General features: G+C 35.1%; 2 protein-coding genes across 6 annotated transcripts; both read left to right on the top strand.

Moving 5' to 3' along the window:
* The first annotated feature begins 282 nt into the window (after positions 1–282).
* Positions 283–6,698, top strand: LOC561456 (uncharacterized). Its single transcript, XM_087306950.1, has 9 exons — positions 283–1,793; positions 2,593–3,090; positions 3,763–4,119; positions 4,303–4,400; positions 4,501–4,551; positions 5,060–5,441; positions 5,525–5,701; positions 5,909–6,038; positions 6,199–6,698. Exons 1-8 carry the CDS (start codon positions 1,532–1,534, stop codon positions 6,025–6,027), a joined length of 1,944 nt encoding a protein of 647 aa, XP_087163076.1. The 5' UTR covers positions 283–1,531; the 3' UTR covers positions 6,028–6,038; positions 6,199–6,698.
* A 2,712-nt stretch (positions 6,699–9,410) lies between these two features.
* Positions 9,411–19,937, top strand: vma22 (vacuolar ATPase assembly factor VMA22). Of its 5 annotated transcripts, none has more exons than XM_087305640.1 (7): positions 9,439–9,527; positions 12,635–12,738; positions 16,984–17,093; positions 17,189–17,292; positions 17,387–17,490; positions 18,673–18,846; positions 19,647–19,937. In XM_087305640.1, the coding sequence occupies exons 3-7, from the start codon at positions 16,986–16,988 to the stop codon at positions 19,775–19,777; spliced, it is 621 nt and encodes a 206-aa protein (XP_087161766.1). In that variant the 5' UTR covers positions 9,439–9,527; positions 12,635–12,738; positions 16,984–16,985; the 3' UTR covers positions 19,778–19,937.
* The last annotated feature ends 149 nt before the right edge of the window (positions 19,938–20,086 follow it).

Consider the following 20,086-nt stretch of genomic DNA (forward strand, 5'->3'; position numbering starts at 1 on the left):
AAATGGGTATTTTGTAAACTTTGTAAACAGAATTGAAGCATAGTTTAGTTACTTAGTTTAATTTAGTTAGTATCTGTCTTTCTGAAGACGGTAACACTTTACAATAAGGTTGTATTAGTAAGTGTTAATGTATTTACTAACATGAACAAAGAGCAATGAAGCATCTTTCATATAAAGAAAGTACAGTTTATGTCAGCTCAGTGCATTAATGTTAACAAGCATACATTTTGATTTTAATAGCATCAGGACATATTTCAATTAATTAAATGATTAATAAATGCTGTACAAGTATTTGTTCTTTGTTCATGTTAGTAAACATTAACTTTAATTCATGAAACCTAATTAAAAAGTGACTATTTAATTGTATGCCTTTTTTCTGTATTTGAGTGTACAGCATGTATAGTAACCTGCATGGTTTTAATGAACTATGTATGCTGTAAATGTTGCTGTATATTTAGAATAATTGAAATAATGAGGTGTGAATTAAATAAATTGATACACAGACTAAGTTGTGTATTTGTGTCGTGTATTTTTAATTAGTAAAAATTTGTTTGCTATTTTTATGGACTTTGCGTTGTATGTAATTCCTATTTAACTTACGTTGAAATGTATGACGGTGAAACAACGTCACGGTATCAACGTTGATCCAATTTGCAAAATCGAAAGGTAATTCAACCTTCATTCAACGTCTACAAAACGACCACAATTCACCCATGAAGAAGGTAAGAGTGAAACAACGTTGTGATTTCAACGGTGAATCACCGGTGGTGGTCCGACGGTGAAACAACGTCACTATATAAACGTTGATCCAATTTGCAAAATCGAAAGGTAATTCAACGTTGATCCAACCATAGACCTGACGTTGATTCAACGTTGAATCACCGTTGAAATGCCGGCTGGGATATATCAAAATCTCTTTTTAATAAATATTTTTTGTTTCATGGTAACTTCTGTGATCTTTTTCATATCAGTCAAACATCGTACAGCATTATACAGTGACAAACCAAAGACAAACTAATGACAAATTAAAAACACTCACCTCCTCTTTCTTCAACCATGTGGGACATGGACAATCTCCTCCAACCTGCAATAAAAAAAATATAATAAAAAAAGCAGATAAAATAGGAAAATACATTTAAAACAAAGTAAATAAATAAAAATGTTAATAAAGGAAATAATTAAATAAAAGGAAGTAAATAAATAAAAGGAAAAATGAAGTGAAAAGCACAACACAACAAATGTTTAATGAAATAATCAGAAAACAAGAACGGAATAAAAACTGATTAAAGATGTGCTCTTTATAATTAGTCTTCTCTAGGAAATCCTCGAACAGCTTCAGAAATCTCAGGATTCGCACAGAAATACTCTGCAAAAGTCGCCTCGTCTCTCAGACAACAGATTGCGATGGGTTTGGGTTGTTTTTTTGTGCAGACAGAACTTATATCATAACACGATCAACGAACTTCACCGATCAAAGCGCCATCTTGGATCCTCCCGCGGCCTGCGCCCCCCTCCCTCTCCCCCACCACCGATGACGAATAAAAAGAACGAATTCGATTGCCGTTACGTCACTGGTCAGAATTCAGAATTTACTCAGAGTGACAAACGAACGAGTACAGTGAACATTGATTTAACGACTTTAGCGACTTGTTTTGCATCTCAAATGGCAAATAACACGTCAGCTGCGTTTTTTAATCGAGTTAATACGATCACGACTGAGTTTGTCAACGAAAATCATCAAAGTGACACGATGGCTTCTCCTTCACCTTCTACCGTGATGAGAAGCCCAACAGGTGAGATGAGAGTTTACAAAAACTGTGTATTCCCACGTATTATTTAATAATACAGTAAATTATGAAGTAAAATGTAAAATAATAATAATATATCGCCATGTAAGGTTATTAGTGTAGCAAATATGCAACGTCTCTTCATTGTAATGTTTTTTTGTGTGTGTAGTTATGGTTTTGTATATTTTTGTGATAGAGCCCTGCTCTTATATGTAATGACATTCTGGTTTTTAAGTTTCTCCTTTCCACTCAACAGAAATTGTGCCTTGTTAATGTATCTGATAAAAAATCATTTTAATTTTACTTTAATTTAAATCCTTTGTGTAGATCTGCACTGTAATTTTCTTAGTTTTTGATGGTGTGGAGGAATATTTGTTATATTTTAGCAAACTGAGTGAGAATATTATATTTAAGTCTTTATTTGTTCAAGCAGGGATGAATTAATACAATTGAGGTAAAGTTGGTTTTATATTCTCACATTCTGACTTTCTCCTTAATAATAATATAACAGAAAAATATTTTTGCTAAATAGTTGCTTTTAGGATTTTTCCTGATGTCTAATATGGTCTTATGACTTACCGACTATTTTTCAGCTTGTGTTTGTCATTTTACATCATAGAAATGATTTGCAACTCCACATAATTAATTTTAGTTTTCAAACATTTTCTATTATAGTTATACATTTATTATTGTTGTTTCTTTTGTGTGATTGCCTTTTATATGTCTAATTTACAGCACGTTGTCTATTTTAAACCTGTGATTATAGAGTTTTCTAATATTTCCCTGTTCATTTTCTTTATTTCAGAAAACACAGAGAAAAGGAGGAAAGGGAATAAAGCCTCTGCTTTCTTTAAGAGAGCATGGAAGGCTGTGAAGCGCCCTTTCCTTTGCTGTGACCGGAACAGAGTGGTTCCCTTTGAACCACGGTCAGATGTCGATGATTGCGAGCACCTGCCTGTTCCAGGTCCCTCCAGGACCGTCGCAGCACATGCAGACCTTGAGCCGGTGTGGCAGCCAGGCCAGGTCTGTGAAGATCTTCAGCCGTTGAGTGTTCCGGGCCCCTTCAGCATCAAGCAAACAGCAGATGTGCCGAATGCAGATCCGGCCCGTCCAGAGTCCTCGATGGCCCTCACAGGTCATGTTGATACTGAGCTGGTGTTTCTGCCAGGCCAGGTCTGGGAAGATCCTCAGCCAATCAGTGTCCATGACCTCTCCAATATTAAGAACATGACGGATGCTGATTCGGCCTGTCCTGAGTCGCCTTCGTCTGTTCAAGACCCCTCTGATATTGATGGGACTGATGGTGAGTCATCCTGAATGTGGTTCATTTTATTTCTGCCGTCTGTTATTTTTTATGCTTTGTTGTTTTTAGCTTATAAATCAGACAGTGTCATTTGATGTACTGTTGGTTGTGTATTAATACAGTGCTAAACATATATGAGTGCACCCCCCACAAATCTCTCATTTAAATTCAGATTTTCTATAGGAGGCTTTATAATATTATATTTGTGCATGTACATTAGTTTAGTAAGAACTGAAGCCAAATCTGGAGCTTATTTAACAAAATAACTAAATAATGTTTCAAAAATTAGTAGCCCAAATGTATATGTTCAGGGAAAATATTAAATTAAATTTTCAAAATTAGCAAAAATCTAAGGGAAACAAAAATATTGACAATTTTGTTGAAATGTTGTAGTTTGTAAATTTTGCAATATTTTGCATGATATTAATTGTTTTTAATCTATTATCTTTCCATTTCTAAAGATGTTCTGTGACTAAATTATTATTTTAATAAATAAATCTGTTTGATAAATCTGTTTTGTTCAAATGCACCAATATATATTACCCAGATTCACTGAGAAATGGATAAAAATATAAATTTTCTAAAAGGGGTGTACTGCATATATGAATATGCTGAGCGCTGTAGCTGCAGCTCTGTTCATGGAGATGTTTCTGTTTGTTTTCTTCATTTTAGAAAAACCCAAGAAAGGAAGGAAAGGCAAAAGAGTCTCTGCTTTCTTCAAGAGAGTATGGAAGGCTGCAACGCGCCCTTTCCTGTGCTGTGACACAGATGTAGTCCAGCATCTTACACCACAACCTGAGCCTGAGCCTGAGCCTGAACCTGAACCTGAGCCTGAGCCTGAACCTGAGCCCGAGCCCGAGCCCGAGCCCGAGCCCGAGTCCGAGTTCGAGTTCGAGTCTGAGTCTGAGTCTGAGTCTGAGTCTGAGTCTGAGTCCGAGTCCGAGTCCGAGTCCGAGTCCGAGTCCGAGTCCGAGTCCGAGCCAGAGTCAGTTCTTGAAGAGCCTAAAGAGGCTTCTGGGCTCACTCTTGGTAAGTGATCATTTCCTTTTATTATTATAAATTAGTAATCAGTTTACTCCTGCAATTCTGATGGAAGTTTCTGCTTTCAGCTCATTGCATTAGATCCAGATTTAAAGGATTCGAGTCATTTATTTGATCTGTTTCATACCAGACAATCCAAGTAAATCTCCCTGCTGTTTTTCTGTGTTTCAGGATCTAGGGTGGGTCTTTTTGAAGTGAAAGAACTGATTGGAGAAGGAAGTTTTGGCAAGGTGTATCTGGGATCTCACGTATTTAATGAGAGAACAAAGGTAGAGAACTATTTTTCAAATTCAGTCAACATTTTCCTCCTGATTACTCAATATAAATCATTTGTCGGCTTTCATTTCATTTGTTGTTGTTTTTCCGCAGGTTGCCCTGAAGTACATCAAGAAGCGTGAACAGGACCGTTATCTCGACGTTGTAAGTTGAACAGTTTACACAAAAGTAAAAATGTGCTGATCATTTGCTCATCCTTCACTTGTCCCGTACCTGTCTGGACCACTTTAAACTGAACTCAAAAGCTGATATGTTGGAAACAGGGAGTCACTGACTTCCATTGTAGAAAAAGAAAATACTTATGAAGTCACTGCTTACTGGTTTATCAACATTCTTCAAAATATCTTCTTTTGTGTTCAGCGGAAGAAATAAACCCAGAGACTAGTTTTGAACACATAATTGTAGGGCTGTGGAGTTAATTAATATTCATTTAACATTAATGCAGATAAAAATGATCATTGCGTCATACACACAGACAGAACACACACATGTAGAGTCCTCTTTTAGCTTAAACTGCATGACTAAATGCTCAAATACAAGCAAACATGTGTCCAAACAGGAGCTTAGTGATTATTTACTTCATGAAGTTTTTGTTTCTGTACTTTGTGCCATTCTGCTTTGGTAATATCTTTGAAATCTGTTTTTTTTCTAGGATGGCCATTCCAAACCTGTGCTTGCAGAAGTGGCAATCATGCTTAAGTTGATGAAGGACCCACCTTGTCCCAGCATCATCACATTACACCACTGGATTAAGAATAAGAACGACTTCGTTCTCTTTCTGGAGTACGCCGAGTCATCCCAGAACTTGGCTTATTATCTCAGAAGTTCATTGGACATTGATGAAAACCACGCACGCCGGTTAATGCATCAGTTGATCCAAGCTGTCAAGTTCTGCGCTGAGCGTGGAGTTTTCCATGGAGATATCCACTCGGGGAACATCCTGGTGACTCAACCCCAATCAGAGCTCAAACTGATTGACTTTGGTTGTGCTCGGCTAATCACCAGCGAGCCTTTCAACAGCAGTGATTATCGAGGTGAGTGGGCATTTTGTGGGAGTTTCTTTGGTCACAGTATTGTCTTATGAAATGACTGAATTCTGAAAATGTCTCTCTTACAGGAGCCTTACTTTACACGCCGCCTGAGGTTCTGAGGGATCCCACATTCTTTCCTAACCCGGCATACGTCTGGACATTAGGCCTCATCCTGTATGAAATATTACATACACGATTGGCCTTTTACGACACGCATTCGATAATCATTGGAGACCTCCAGACAGACCTCACCTTATCTTTAGGTAAGCAGACTCTTCTGAACAATCTCAGCCTCAGTGACAGAATAAAATATGTCAGTCACGAATAGAAAAGGGTTCAATATAATGGTTACTGTAGATATTAAAGTCATTTCATTGTGAATGTTTTGTTATTTGATGTTGTAAGATTTAAACACGTTCATGAATCTTGAGTATGCAGACATATTTCACACTCTCTCTGTCACTTTTCAGATTGCCTGGACCTGATTTCCCAATGTTTGGTCCGCAATCCAGAGAAGCGACTGCAGTTACATCAGTTAGAAGAGCACCGGTGGTTCAATCCAACGAGCCCAAATCCTGTGCAGCAGTGAGACAAGAGGAGGTAGAGGAACACACCGAGCACAAAACTACATCTTCAGTCTTTCTTTGCTTCATGCTATTCCTGTTCTTTTCTCTTCTGCTCTTTTTAGAGTCACAAGTCTTATTTGACAGCCCTTCATATCACTGCTGAAATAACTTTGTGTTGTTTTTCTTCATTTTAGAAAACACTAAAGAAGCGAAGAGGAGAACAGCAGCATTTCCAGAAATTTCACAAGACTGTTAAAGTTATTAATTACTCCCTCATGTCATTCCAAACCCCTCAGACCTTACTTTTCAGTGTCAGTGTGTTGATGAGAGCTTTGTCCTGCACTGTATGTGTGTCCACTGCTGATGTTTACCTCAGATGTGCCCACGCTTTGTTTAAATGAGAGGAAGTCGCGCAGGCCTCTGGGTTAGTGACAATTAAACCACACTGAACTGAACTGAACTGAACTTTAACTCCAGTGCTGTCACAGTTTTCTCCTCTAAAGTGTCATCAAAGATCTGCTCAACTATTTTCTACCTCATTAATGAATCTGGTGTTCTGTCATAAGAGAGACTGATTGTTTTATAATTAAGTGTTCATGATTGTTTTGTAATGAATTGTTTTTTTAATTGTTTTGTGCTGAACTGCTTTTATGTATTGTTGGCTAATACGTCAAATAAAATCCTGTGAATCAAACTGAAGCTCTGATCATCATTTCTGTGAGTTTTCTAAATGACTCCTTACTCAATTAAAGAGAGAGTTCTCCCTCAACTATTTACTCACGTGTTTCTAAACCTATGAGGTTCTTTCCTCTGTTGAACACTGAAGAAGATACATATCTGAAAATCTGTAACCATTGATGTCCACAGTAGGAAAACAAATACAATGGATGTCAATAGTTACAGGTTTCCAGCATTTTTCAAAACATCTTCTTTTGTGTATAACAGAAGAAACTCATAGTAAGGGCTGAGTAAAAGATGACAGAATATTCATTATAGGGTGAAGCAATCTCTTTAACAAACCAGTAGTGCCATATACTGTGTTTACTATAATTTACTATGAGTCTGTTTAGCCAAATGGAAGCACAAGGAAGGTTTTACTGTTAGACAATATGTTGTTTTATATTACCGTATCATACTAACACAACAAATAGTGTACTGGGATGATCTTTTATTTAAACAGCAGAGTTTCAGACTGGACATTGTTAAACTGTAGTCTTAATTGACTAACAGTACACTGAGCAAAATAAAATCTCTGAAAATAGAAGTATAAATGTGTGCGATTGGACTCCAGTGTGCGATTGCAGCTTTTCTTTATCATGGTTAAAATGGTGAGTGAACATCACACAAGTGAACATTGTCAGATCTGTTGCTCATATATATTTGCCTCCTGGTACAGTCAAGATTGCAGACCAACTTTAGAGACTCCAAATTGTTCAAACTTTGACAATCCCAGTTTAAAGAACAGTTTAGACTTGAGGGTTGGAATTGAGAACCACTGTATAAATACTTGTTAGATGCCTTAGGACAGGGGTGTCAAACTCAGTTTCAAAAGGGCCGAAGCACTGCACAGTTTAGTTCCAACCCTGCTCCAACACACTTACCTGTAGGTTTCAAACAAGCCTGAAGGACTCAATTAGTTTGATCAGGTGTGTTTAATTAGGGTTGGAACTAAACTGTGCAGGGCTGCGGCCCTTTTGGAACTGAGTTTGACACCTGTGCCTTAGGAGGCCCTTGTTGGGTTCAGTGAACAGTATTGTGTTTTTGTCAGTGCGAATATTTTAATATTTTGTTAGTGTATTTTAAAAATCTAAAGCACATTCGTCCACAATAAACAACCTTTAATGAAATTAGAAGTTTCCAATGATGTTTAATAAGATTAAACAATATAATACTACACTAACACTAGAAAAAGAAAAACTACAAAAAACAATAAATAATTTGAATGTTTTATATGTTTATTTACTCTTTTTTACTTCTTGCGACTGTTTATACCTGTGATTTTAATATACTTTCTCTCATTTCTATTTTATTTTTTCAAAACGAGATGTGAGATGTACATATTTGTACTACGTTTGTACATATTTCATTACTATTTCATAATCAATGGGGAAAATGTCCAGCCTGAGCACCCGTCTGAGAACTTGGTCCTAATTTTTGTCGCTTGATCAACCCCGTATTCTACTATGCTGCATGCCTGATATACTGAATATGCCTCACACATCGACACATTCTTTGTATCTGTTACCTGTTTATCCTTAAAGGGTGACAGAAGTAAATGCTTGACTTGAGTTACGGGGGGCCGGCAGTGGGACCTCGCTGCGAGGGTTATGGTGGGTGGGAGTAGGGAGGCCCACTCATAGTCTATTTTAAACTATAGTTTGAAATAGACACCATGGTAACTGTTATGATTTAACTTTATGCAAAGAGCTTAGAATGACCAAGAGCAACAGCCCCGTTTTCCGATCGGCCGTCCATTGGATCTCATTGCTGTCGCGATGGAGCAGCTGCTTTGTTTTTATTAAATTTTTTCAAAAAGCGCGTTATTGTTTCCCAAATTGTAGAGTGTCACCTCTTGGTGATTCTATGCTCTTTGCTCTTTGTCTGACTGTTGTAATGTTTTGCTTTTGTTTTTCAGCTGAGCTGTTGAGCAAAGAAGGTCTATTGAAGACAACCGCGGTTTATATTCACGAGCGCGCGCATTATAATGTTTCCGGGTTGTTTTCTGAAAGTTTGTCTTGTTTGCATGTCAAACTAAATAAACTATACTCTTTCTAAACACCTGTCTCGTGTTTTATTTGTCCTCTACAGCAATGCACTGTCATGCAAGTCTGTTGAATGCATATGTATGCAACATGGTTTGACAATACAGGAGTCTAACAAATAAATGGTTGTTATAAATGTACTTTCATAAGTCAACATTTGGTGTAGGTAATGAAAAGTTAATCAAAGATGTTCTATGACATAAGGGTTATGTTATGGTTGTTTCATAACTATATTTATTATTATTCTGTATGTTTAAAACCAGCAAATTATACTATATATTTAACATGTCATGAACTTATGTTATTTAAAAAAATTGCTTAATAAAATGTCCTAAGACAAGAATGGGTGTTGTTTTGGTTTTATGTCAACCTACAGTAGGATTTAGGTTGACTACAGCAGGTATAGGCTACATACATCATAGGGTTTTTTTTAATGACCCAAATCAAGTAAAACGTCTCTTACTCAAGTACTTTTAATGCAAAAGTCAAATTTAAGTATATAAAATACAGTTCCCAACAACAAAATTTTATCTTGTGAAAAGACCAGTGTGGTGGTGAGAAAAAAAAGTAATATCAAGTTATATATTTATAAAAGAAGTCGAACAAGTTGTCATAATATTTAGTCATTAGGTTATGTGACCGCTAGATGGCGCTCAATTAAAAGGAGCGTTCATTTAAAAGGAGCGCTACCCTGTACTAAAATGGCGGCTCTATTGACGCATTCCTTCCAATAGACAACATCAGGGTAGGCGACATCCAAGGTATATATTTCTATGGGAGCTAAGTAGTATTCAAGTAATATCATGCTCAACTCTTATTACTCTTTTACGCTCTTTGAGAGTCTTGACGGGATTTCAGAATGATATTTAGGCAACTATGAAGTAGCACCGTCTGTGTAACTGTTACCATAGTTACACAATGCAGCATTTAGCTCGCTCGTAAACATCGCTGCCTGAGCAGAAGTTTTATCATTAGCCCTGACTGTCAGATGCTTGATAACGAATATAAGGTGAGTTATGGCTGGAGTGGACGCTGCCAGACGGGCTTTTTATTCATTTTGGCATGACAGGAGCGAACAAGGATACTAAAGAGTGACAGAGTCCACAAAACTGCTCTCTGGTTGCATTTCATTTGATGAATATAATCTTTTAGAGCTTCAAGTCTTGCCTCAGGTTTTCCCTCAGGTGTTTCTCGTCAGATTTGTCGTCTTAAGAAAGGCAGGCCCGTCGCTACGGGGGGGCAAAGGGGGGCTTTGCCTCTCAGAAAGAGTTTGTGCCCCCCCCCCCCCCCCCCCCCCGTCGTTACAACCTTCAGAACACACTTTTAAATATTTTAAAATATATGACATAGCAACTGAATTATGAAAATGGGGAGATTAAAGCTAGTCCTATTGTCCAGAGATCCGGTCCCTGCGTCAGGTCAGGTATGGAAGCATATGAGTAGCATAATTCAATTCAAAATGTAATATGCAAAATGGCAATGCAATATGTTAAATGGCAATGTATTTCTGTATTTGAATTTGCATTTTCCAAGACATATGAGCAATGTTTGGTGCAGAATGAAAATGTAAATTAAATTACATTGTTTGCATTTCTCATTTCAAACACTGTTTTAATATGTAAATTGTATCCACATTTTAAAGCTTTATAAGTAGCAAAATTAAATTGAAAATGCTATACACAAACTGAATTTGATGTGAATAAAGTAAAAGCAGAAACTGTAGCAAAATGATCATTTAAATGTTATTTGTCCTAAATGCATTTACACTCGCGTCTAGGAAATGCAGGATTACATTTTCAGCATAACAGCATGGGATGTGTGTAGCAAAATTAATTTTGAAATGTAATACACAAAACGATAATGCAGTATGTAAATGGCAGTGTATTTCTGTATTTCAGTTAGCATTTTCCAAGACATATGTGCAATGTTTGCTGCAGAATGAAAATGAAAATGAGAAAAACATAATGCATTTTCATTTAACACATCGCGACGAATGAAAGCCGATTTGAAATTGAAAATGCATTCTGGCCTGGCCACGCCCACAGACGGCCACCGTTGCTGCAAGGCAGGTTTTAGGTTATGTCGTCACAGCTGCAGCGAGGACAATTTGGGACATTTGGCAGCATAAACATGGCGAAGTCTGTTCCTCAGCGGCTTCGTGAAGCTGCACGAGCCCTCGAGCGTGAACTGGGAAATACTTTAGAAAAGAAATCACCTCCTAGCTCAGTAAACTTGGCCTTTTGATTTTCGCGCATGCAGTTTTAGGGATCATCTGCAAATTATAAGAATTATCAAATCATCAACAGAACCAAAACGCACAGTAACGCAAAGTAGAAAAAAATTCAGGAGATTCCAATAAATGGTTAGAGGCCAGACTGATTTAATACAGGTAGCAAAGCTACTATACCTCTAACTATATGGTACATACAATGCAGAAATAGGCAATAGCTCTTGTCATAAGCATACAGTACACATCAGCTAAAGCCCCTTTAGGTTCTGTCGATGTAATTTGCAGATGATCCCTAAAACTGCGTGCGCGAATATCACACCTTAAGCCAAGTTTACTGAGCTAGGAGGTGATTGGCTTTCTAAAGTATTTCCCAGTTCACGCTCGAGGGCTCGTGCAGCTTCACGAAGCCGCTGAGGAACAGACTTCGCCCTGTTTATGCTGCCAAATGTCCTCGATGCAGCTGTGACGACATAACCTAAAACCTGCCTTGCAGCAACGGTGGCCGTCTGTGGGCGTGGCCAGGCCAGAATGCATTTTCAATTTCAAATCGGCTTTCATTCGTCGCGATGTGTTAAATGAAAATGCATTATGTTTTTTTTCATTTTCATTTTCATTCTGCAGCAAACATTGCACATATGTCTTGGAAATGCTAACTGAAATACAGAAATACACTGCCATTTACATACTGCATTATCGTTTTGTGTATTACATTTCAAAATTAATTTTGCTACACACATCCCATGCTGTTATGCTGAAAATGTAATCCTGCATTTCCTAGACGCGAGTGTAAATGCATTTAGGACAAATAACATTTAAATGATCATTTTGCTACAGTTTCTGCTTTTACTTTATTCACATCAAATTCAGTTTGTGTATAGCATTTTCAATTTAATTTTGCTACTTATAAAGCTTTGAAATGTGGATACAATTTACATATTAAAACAGTGTTTGAAATGAGAAATGCAAACAATGTAATTTAATTTACATTTTCATTCTGCACCAAACATTGCACATATGTCTTGGAAAATGCAAATTCAAATACAGAAATACATTGCCATTTAACATATTGCATTGCCATTTTGCATATTACATTTTGAATTGAATTATGCTACTCATATGCTTCCATAGTCAGGTGCGCCCGTAAATAGCCTTTAAAACGCGCACACGGCGATGGAGGCGCACTCAACTAACAAGGGAGAAAAGTGGGTGACATGATAGGAGCAGCTTAATTAATTACATGTTTTGGTTAACTAGTTATTTAAACACAACTCTCTTGAGCTCTAAAAGAAAAAAAAAACCCATAAGAAATTTGCTGTTAAATTAATTTTAGCAGAGACGCAACTGCCAGTCATTTATTAGTTATTCGGGAAGATGTAGCCTAATAAAAATGTTTTAATAAAATAAATAGTTTACTGCAGAGTCCCACAGTAGGCTACACTATACATAATATTTTAATTTATTTATTAATATTATTATTAATATTATTACAATTAAGCTAAAATTGACAAAACGCAGAACCCTTTGAATGTTTGCTTTCATTTTGCTAAAAAGCTCACTTTCACAGTTGTGTAGAGAAACATCCCATTATGCAGCAGCAGTCAAGGTATAACACATAATAAATGCCTTTTGCGTTTAAAGATGATCGGCCTGCGAAGTCAAGTTTGCAGTGTTATAAAGGGAATAGGTGACGTGCTTAAGTGGATTTACCGCGGATCTACAGAGAAACCTCTCACATGCTCCAGGTAGGCAGAATGATAATCTTTTAAAAATATGTAATTTAGGCTATACTGCTATTTGCTTATGCAAAATTAAACAACATAAAATATATTGTAGATATAATTTAAGAGCTAAAATACAACATATGGAGTTTGTTTTGACTTGTAGCTCATGGCCCTAAAATGAAAATAACCTGAAAACAAGCTATTAAAAAAAGGCTTAATAAATAAAATAATTAATAAATAAAATGACGGGTAGGCCTAGTAACCTAATGGTTTATGATGGTTTACAATATCACGAAAAAAACACACTTATTATAGTCTAAGATAAATCTTTGTTTTTACATTTAAAATGAGGCTTTAGAGGGGTGTGAGGCTTTTAAAACCAGGCTGGTTTTAGAGGGGTTTTGGCCACTTCCAGGCTGGTTTCCAGCCATTTTCAGCCTGGTCTTAGCTGGTCAGGCTGGAAAATGACCAGCTAAATCCAGCTAAAACCAGCTTGACCAGCCTGGTTTAAGCTAGACATAGCTGGTTTTGGCTGGGCTCCCAGCCTGGCTAAGCTGGTCAAGCTGGTTTTAGCTGGTCATCTCCCAGCCTAACCAGCTGAGACCAGGCTGGAAATGGCTGGAAACCAGACTGGAAGTGGCCAAAACCCCTCTAAAACCAGCCTGGTTGACCAGCTAAAACCAGCCAACCAGCCTAGGCTGGTTTAAGCTGGATTTTTCAGCAGGGGTCAAATTTGGTATCATTTTTAGGTTTTTTTCTGGCTACACTAATGCCTTAAAATGTAACTAAGTAATTGTTTTAAATGACATTAGATTGTAACATTTAGCTTTTCCCTAACACTGATGTTGGTTGGGTAATAGGCTACGTGAAGCGGGATGACTCGGTTGAGCTGATTTCACTATATTTATTTACCGGTTAAATGAATAGTCTGATCGTGGGTCAGCTTGCATGTGTGGGCATAATTTGAAGTCTTTACCTAAAACTTTAAACATTCATATGCCTGTTATTTGAAATAAAACGAAAATAAGGAGAATAACATATGATTTAAAGCACTCGTTTGGCACTGAAGCCATGATCCGTCTGCATTAATAAGCGGTATGCATTACCATCGTTAATACAATTCGTAATAGCAAAACTGCATATTGTTATTACTATTAAAACGTAGCCTATATTACTGCCTTAGGTCAGTAACTTAAAGCAAAGTAATAACAAATGTGAATAAATAGCCTAAATAAAAGAAAAAAGAGACCAAAATCAGTCACCAGGTCTAGTGCCCCCCTATGGATTTAAAGTGCCCCCTCAGTTTTGACTTTCTGGCGCCGGGCCTGAGTGGGTCATTATCACTATAAAGTGCCCTCGATGTCCCACAAGATTGAGTCAGTACTATATGAACATAATGCGAAATAATGAAATTCTGATGTGTTAATATAATCGCTTAAAGCTTTACACACATGCAGGTCGAATTGTGTGTTTGAAATGTGCTTTTGTCAATGTTTGCCATATTCTCTGAAGCGGATTTTGCCATGTCCCATACACTAATCAGCCAACTTCAGTGAGTCTAAAAAGTAGGTAAATTAGATCAAATTAAAAAGATCTTTTTATATTCTTTAACAAGTTATTTGACAGTCATTTTAATAACTTTTATTTTGTTTATTATTCTTCTCTTTTTTATATAATACAGCCCTAAGCATTTGTAAATTTATGTGAATATCTGTAATGTAATTATTTAACTTCTTCTGAGAAAAACAAACAAACAGTATTATCAAGGTGTTTAACTTGAGTTGCTTTCAACATTACATTCACACCTCCAAAACAATGTACAATGTAAAGATTTGCATATTTTAACAAATTTAGTTTAACTTGAAGGACAGTCATTGTTGAGTTTGTCATTAATTTTCATATTGATAAAACCTAATTGATAACAGAAGAGATTTCACATGGTGGCTCACTGGTTTGCAGTAAAAACAAACTAACAACCCTTTTATATTTAACCTTTAATATTTCATGTTGTACCTGTTATTTTTCAAATGTTCCTCCATATTTAGTTCACTAAACTCACAGAGTTTGAAGGAAAAATTGCAAAAGGCACAAAATAAATTAGTACGAATAATTTTAAAAATGCATCCTAGGGCACATTTGCACAAAGAGTCTTTTAATAAATTAGGCATGTTAACTGTTAGAGTGTGTTCTTTAAAACTGGGAATGGTATGTAAAATGTTTATTAATGTGGTTCCTAGTTATTTGATGAACTATTTTTAAATGGTGAGGCAACAGCATTCATACAGTACTAGGGGTTGGGATTTTAATATTTGTTTATTTAAATTTAGAAGTTTAGTGAGGAAAAATATGTTTTTATATACAAATGCAATCATGTGAATCAAACTACCAAAATCAATCAAGGAAATAAAAAGTTTAAGGTTGTTCAAAAAAGCTACCAAAAGATGGTTGTGATGAGGATAATTAGTTTGCATGGTGGACGAAGATGTTTTATTTTATATGTTACTTGAGTGTGAATAGGGTTGCGGCTGGAAGGCCATTAGCTGTGTAGAACTTGTGCTGGATAAGTTGACTGTTCGTATAGCTGTGGCGACTGTTTGTTTTATGCAACATTGGTAATTTGAAACCATACATTACATATACATACAGTTTTTTTTTTTTTTAACAAAGTGTATGGAATACTTTTTGTACAGTTTGTCTAAAATCTGTCAAATAAAATTCAATTCAATTCAATTTAAATAAAGCCTTTGTCCACCCTGTCATGCCAATGTCCACCCTGTCATTTAGTTTTTTTTATGAAAATAAACAAATTATTTATAACCTCAGCAAAACATCTTGTGTGATTTCTTAATAAACCAATAAGAGCCAGTTAATATTGTTTGAAAGTATGCCAAACATTTTAGATCTTGGGTTTTATTTTGAAAAGAACGTGCATCGATTGCGTATTTTATTGGGAAATAAATGTTTTGTCTATTATTTCATTAACATAAATATACGTTTTCCCTAATCTAAAAAGTTGGGTTGGTAAAGGGATACATTGCCAAATAAACTTGCACTACTTTGAGTTTGTCCATGACAGGGTTACTGTTTATCTGCTTGCAGATTTAAAAAAAAAAGTGTAGGAGCTTGACCTACATTAATTTCTTACAGCCTAAGGTCTAATAAAAATTGGTTTATTAAATTATATTTATTAATTATTAAAAAGCCACATTGGAACGCAAACAAATAAAGCATTTGGCACTTTTATTCGTTCAAGTTAAAACTACAAACGAAATAACACTAGATTGTAATGATCGAATATATGGCATAAGTAAATGCTTTAAAATAATAATAACATTAAGAACATATAAACTTTAGAATAGAATCTCTCACACTGAAGCTTCACAAAAAAGAATAACGTTATGTGCGAGCTTGAACGTAGTCATCGGAGAGCAGAAACAAGCAAAACTTTTTTTTTTCTGTTTTAACGTTGACAAGTTTGTAGCAATATTTGTTTACAATACAGAATATGAATAACATTGTCAATTAAAATTAGATACGAGAGAGAAAGACAGAAGAAAAAAAAAGAGTAAAGAACATGATATAAACTTGAGGGTAAGACATTTAAGAATCATGAACAGTACATAAATTAAAGTCATTACAAAATGAAATAGTTCTGTTTGCTTTCTTATTTTTAGATAATGAATTTAATTGTAGGCTATATAATGACTAAATTCTTGCAAAAAAAAAAACAGGAAAATAGGGTTTAGTATTAGTAAATTTGCATTTGTGGATATGGAATTTACAAAGAAAATAAATAAAATTTATAACAAAACAAGCATTTCTCTTAGTAGGGGCAGATTCATAATAACCAAAAATAATTTCTTTAAAAGTAACCGAGACATCTTGTTGTATATTATCATTAATAAATAATCCAATATGTTTATAAAATTGTACAGAATTACACTTCCAAAATAAATGAAAAACAGTTTCAGTATGAAATTAACAAAATGAACATTTTACATCAATATTAGAATTAAACTTCAAAAATTGTTTTATAGGTTAAATTTTGTTGATCAATTTAAAAGACACTTCTTTGACCTTGTTGGTGAGAAAAAAGAAGCAAGCAAAACTCGTATTCACAAAACACTACGCAATCTTTGTCATGTGACTTTTTATCATGTGACCGGTAGAGGCTCTGAAGCGTTCCACAGGAATACATCTGTTTATCGAGTCCATTATTTTCTGCCTTTTTAATCATCCAGTACTTTCTGGTTTAAAAAACGACAGAAATGCGAGTTGATGAAAATCTCCGACTGGACGAGCAGTTGCTGCTGTTTATGGAGCAGCTCGAGGCTCTGGAGGAGAAACGACAAAGACTTAATTCCCTTATAGAAGAGGTAAACTTGCAGTTAACGTTACATTTGACTTTGATTGTGTGTCACGAATTATAAAGATCTTTATTTTTAAAAATGTCCTTAATTCTGTTGCACAGGGATGGTTTTCAATCGCCAAAGCACGTTATTCAATGGGGAATAAGCAGGTCTCTGCTCTGCAGTATGCTAGTGAGATGCAGCCACTTGTTCATGTTGAAACCAGGTCTGTTTTTCTCAACATGCGATTATCGTTAACTTTTCCCTCGTGCTTTAGTTTTAATCATTGTACTAGCTGACTAATTCTACTTGATTCAAAGTTTGTTGGAAGGAGGAACAGCAGAGTTCAAGTGTGAGAGAAGCGAGAATAAAGCAGAAGAACAGAAAACTAAAACAATAGAAGACATTGGAGCAAAAGAGACAGGTAAGTCAGACTTGCTGGCATATAAGGCTTTTGATTTATCAAGACTTTTGTAATATATAAATTGTTGCCAATTGTTTAGTATTTACAGGGTATCAGCAGGGTCTTAAAAAGTCCTAAATCTCAAAAGCTAAATTTTAGGCCTTAAAAAGTCTTTAATCTAGTTAAATGTTGTGTTGTAAAACCTCTTTTTTTTAAACAGGTTTTAATTTTTCTAAAAAATTTTCTTGCAGTTGCATTTGCTTAAAAGTTCTCCATTCTGCTAAGGATACTGACCTGACCTACATTTTTTTTATTATTAAATAATTATTATTGTAGTCTGAAGGTATTGACAGCAGTTTTGTTATATTCTTGGTAAGGGATATGGGGTTTGTGAATAGATATATTTGAAAATTTATATATATATAAAAAAAAAAAAAAAAAAAAAAAATATATATATATATATATATATATATATATATATATATATATATATAAAAATTCAAAGTTATTATAATTGTTTTATTTAAATGTAATATTTTTTTAAAGGGAAGTGATAATGTTTTCTAACTGGGATATTTGAAAAAAAAGTCCTTAGCAATTAGTCCTGTATAAGTCTAAAACTTTATTCATAATGGTCTTAAAAATGCCATAAAAAGTCTTAAATTGAACTGGTTGAAACTGCAGAAACCCTGATTTACATCTAATCATTTTCACAGTGCCTAAAACAAACTTTTTGCCACACCTGCTTATGGCAACTGACTTGAGAAATGTTCCAGCCAATAAAATGTGTATTTTATGTGATTAAAAACAGGCAGAACAAATGATAGAAATTCATCTACTTGCTATTATTACTGGTGGTGTTGTTATTTATTTTATTGCTTTGCTTTCAAGTATAAAACCATTTTAATGTAGTCCACAAGTAAACATCTCAAATGCATTCTCAGTTTTTTATGACCTGCTCGCATCAAAAGCTTATAGTAAAAACTAAGCGCAGTGATTTGATAATAATGATAAGATATTAATAGTAATAAATCCATAAATTACCAGCCAGATGGCAAATAACTTTAATTTACTGGCAACCAGGACTGATTTTTACTCTCATTTAGCAGTTGATGAATGTTAATAATATTAGGCCTTGATGATAATACATGCATGGTCTTAAAACAATAATAAGGAATTATATGATTTATCATTTCTTGACAGGTCTTCGGAGACGAGTACATACCAAACAAAAGGAGGTTAAAGAAGGCGAACAAGAGACAGATGAAGTGAAAACAAAGACAGACTCACCCACGCCAGAACACAGGGATCCCTTGAAGTGGTTTGGGATCCTTGTACCGCAAAATCTGAAACAAGCTCAGTCTGCCTTTAAAGAGGGTAAGCTCTGTTGTGATGATCTTTTACATACGTCTCACAGTTCATCGATTAAAAGTATAAAAAAATAAAATGATTAGAATTAACAAATTTCTTTTAGCAGAGCATGAAGAACTCCAAAAATTCATAAGTCAATATTACTGATGTATATTTAATGTTACTGCACTACCAGACAGAAAATTATTTGGAGGAACAAAAGCAATAGATATGCTTGCAATATGAAAGTCACAATAAAATATCAAGCATAACATTCTTTTCATATATAAAATTAACCCCATATCAAACTGCTCAGTTTTCACTATGTATATGGTTTATTTGTAGTGCAGTCTTGATTTAGCATTTAGAATGGAAGTTCCACAAACATGGACGTACAATATATAATTTGAAACGCTGTAAAAAAAGACAAGGTGGATATATACTGTTTGCTTAAGCTGTTTAATTGTATGCTTCTATATTAGTGTTTCTCAACCTCGTTTTTAAAGGACCACCAGTTCTGCACGTTTCCCATGTCTTCTTAACCACACACATCTGATTCAGATCATCAGCTCATTAGTAGAGACTGAAAGAGCTGTAATTGGTGTGACAGACAAAGGAGACATATAAAATATGCAGTGTTGGTGGGCCTTCAGGAATGTGGTTGAGAAACACTGCTTTATATTGTACTGATTTGATGTGGTTTGCTGAACATTTGCATTGTGTATGTTTTATTTTAGGAGTTATTTAAGCATCATTTAATTAATTGATTTAGTATTACTACTCTGATCTTAAATGTTAACACTTTATGTACCTTTCCCCCCCCTCAGTCATCACTCTGTCTGTAGAAATTGCATCCTTGCAAAGCACAATACTTGCTACAAGGAAAGAGATGCAAGTCCAAATGAAGGAGAAACAAGAGAGGACAGAGAAGGCTCAGGTGGAAGTAAAAGAGGAATAACGGCAGACTCTTTCTTTTTCATCCATATTCATTATTTATTGATATGTTGGATGTTTGACATCACTGTTATTGCATAAACAATGCTATTTTCCCAATTAAAAAAAACCTGTTTCAAGCAGTAATACACACTTGAATTCATTAAATGTGCATATTTACTTTACATTGGATTTGTAGTCAATCATTTTTGATAACTTGCACTGCCAGGTTTTTCATTTTAAATATGAATGCTTTTGTTGTTATGTTATATATATAAATGTATGTGTGTGCGTAATTATCAGATTCTTCAGTAAGTAATATAAATTAATTAAT

This window comes from Danio rerio, chromosome 23 (genome assembly GCF_052040795.2).
Source record: "Danio rerio strain M-AB ecotype USA chromosome 23, GRCz13ab, whole genome shotgun sequence".
Lineage (NCBI taxonomy): Eukaryota > Metazoa > Chordata > Actinopteri > Cypriniformes > Danionidae > Danio > Danio rerio.

What these genes read in the sequence shown, in the direction of transcription:
- LOC561456 (XM_087306950.1), top strand. Translation starts at nt 1,532, where the DNA reads ATGACGAATAAAAAGAACGAATTCGATTGCCGTTACGTCACTGGTCAG. An exon ending in CGTGATGAGAAGCCCAACAG is followed by an intron (nt 1,794 to 2,592) that starts GTGAGATGAGAG and finishes TCTTTATTTCAG; the next exon opens with AAAACACAGAGAAAAGGAGG. An exon ending in CAACAGCAGTGATTATCGAG is followed by an intron (nt 5,442 to 5,524) that starts GTGAGTGGGCAT and finishes TCTCTCTTACAG; the next exon opens with GAGCCTTACTTTACACGCCG.
- vma22 (XM_087305639.1), top strand. Translation starts at nt 16,986, where the DNA reads ATGCGAGTTGATGAAAATCTCCGACTGGACGAGCAGTTGCTGCTGTTT. An exon ending in TTAATTCCCTTATAGAAGAG is followed by an intron (nt 17,094 to 17,188) that starts GTAAACTTGCAG and finishes TCTGTTGCACAG; the next exon opens with GGATGGTTTTCAATCGCCAA. An exon ending in CTTGTTCATGTTGAAACCAG is followed by an intron (nt 17,293 to 17,386) that starts GTCTGTTTTTCT and finishes CTTGATTCAAAG; the next exon opens with TTTGTTGGAAGGAGGAACAG.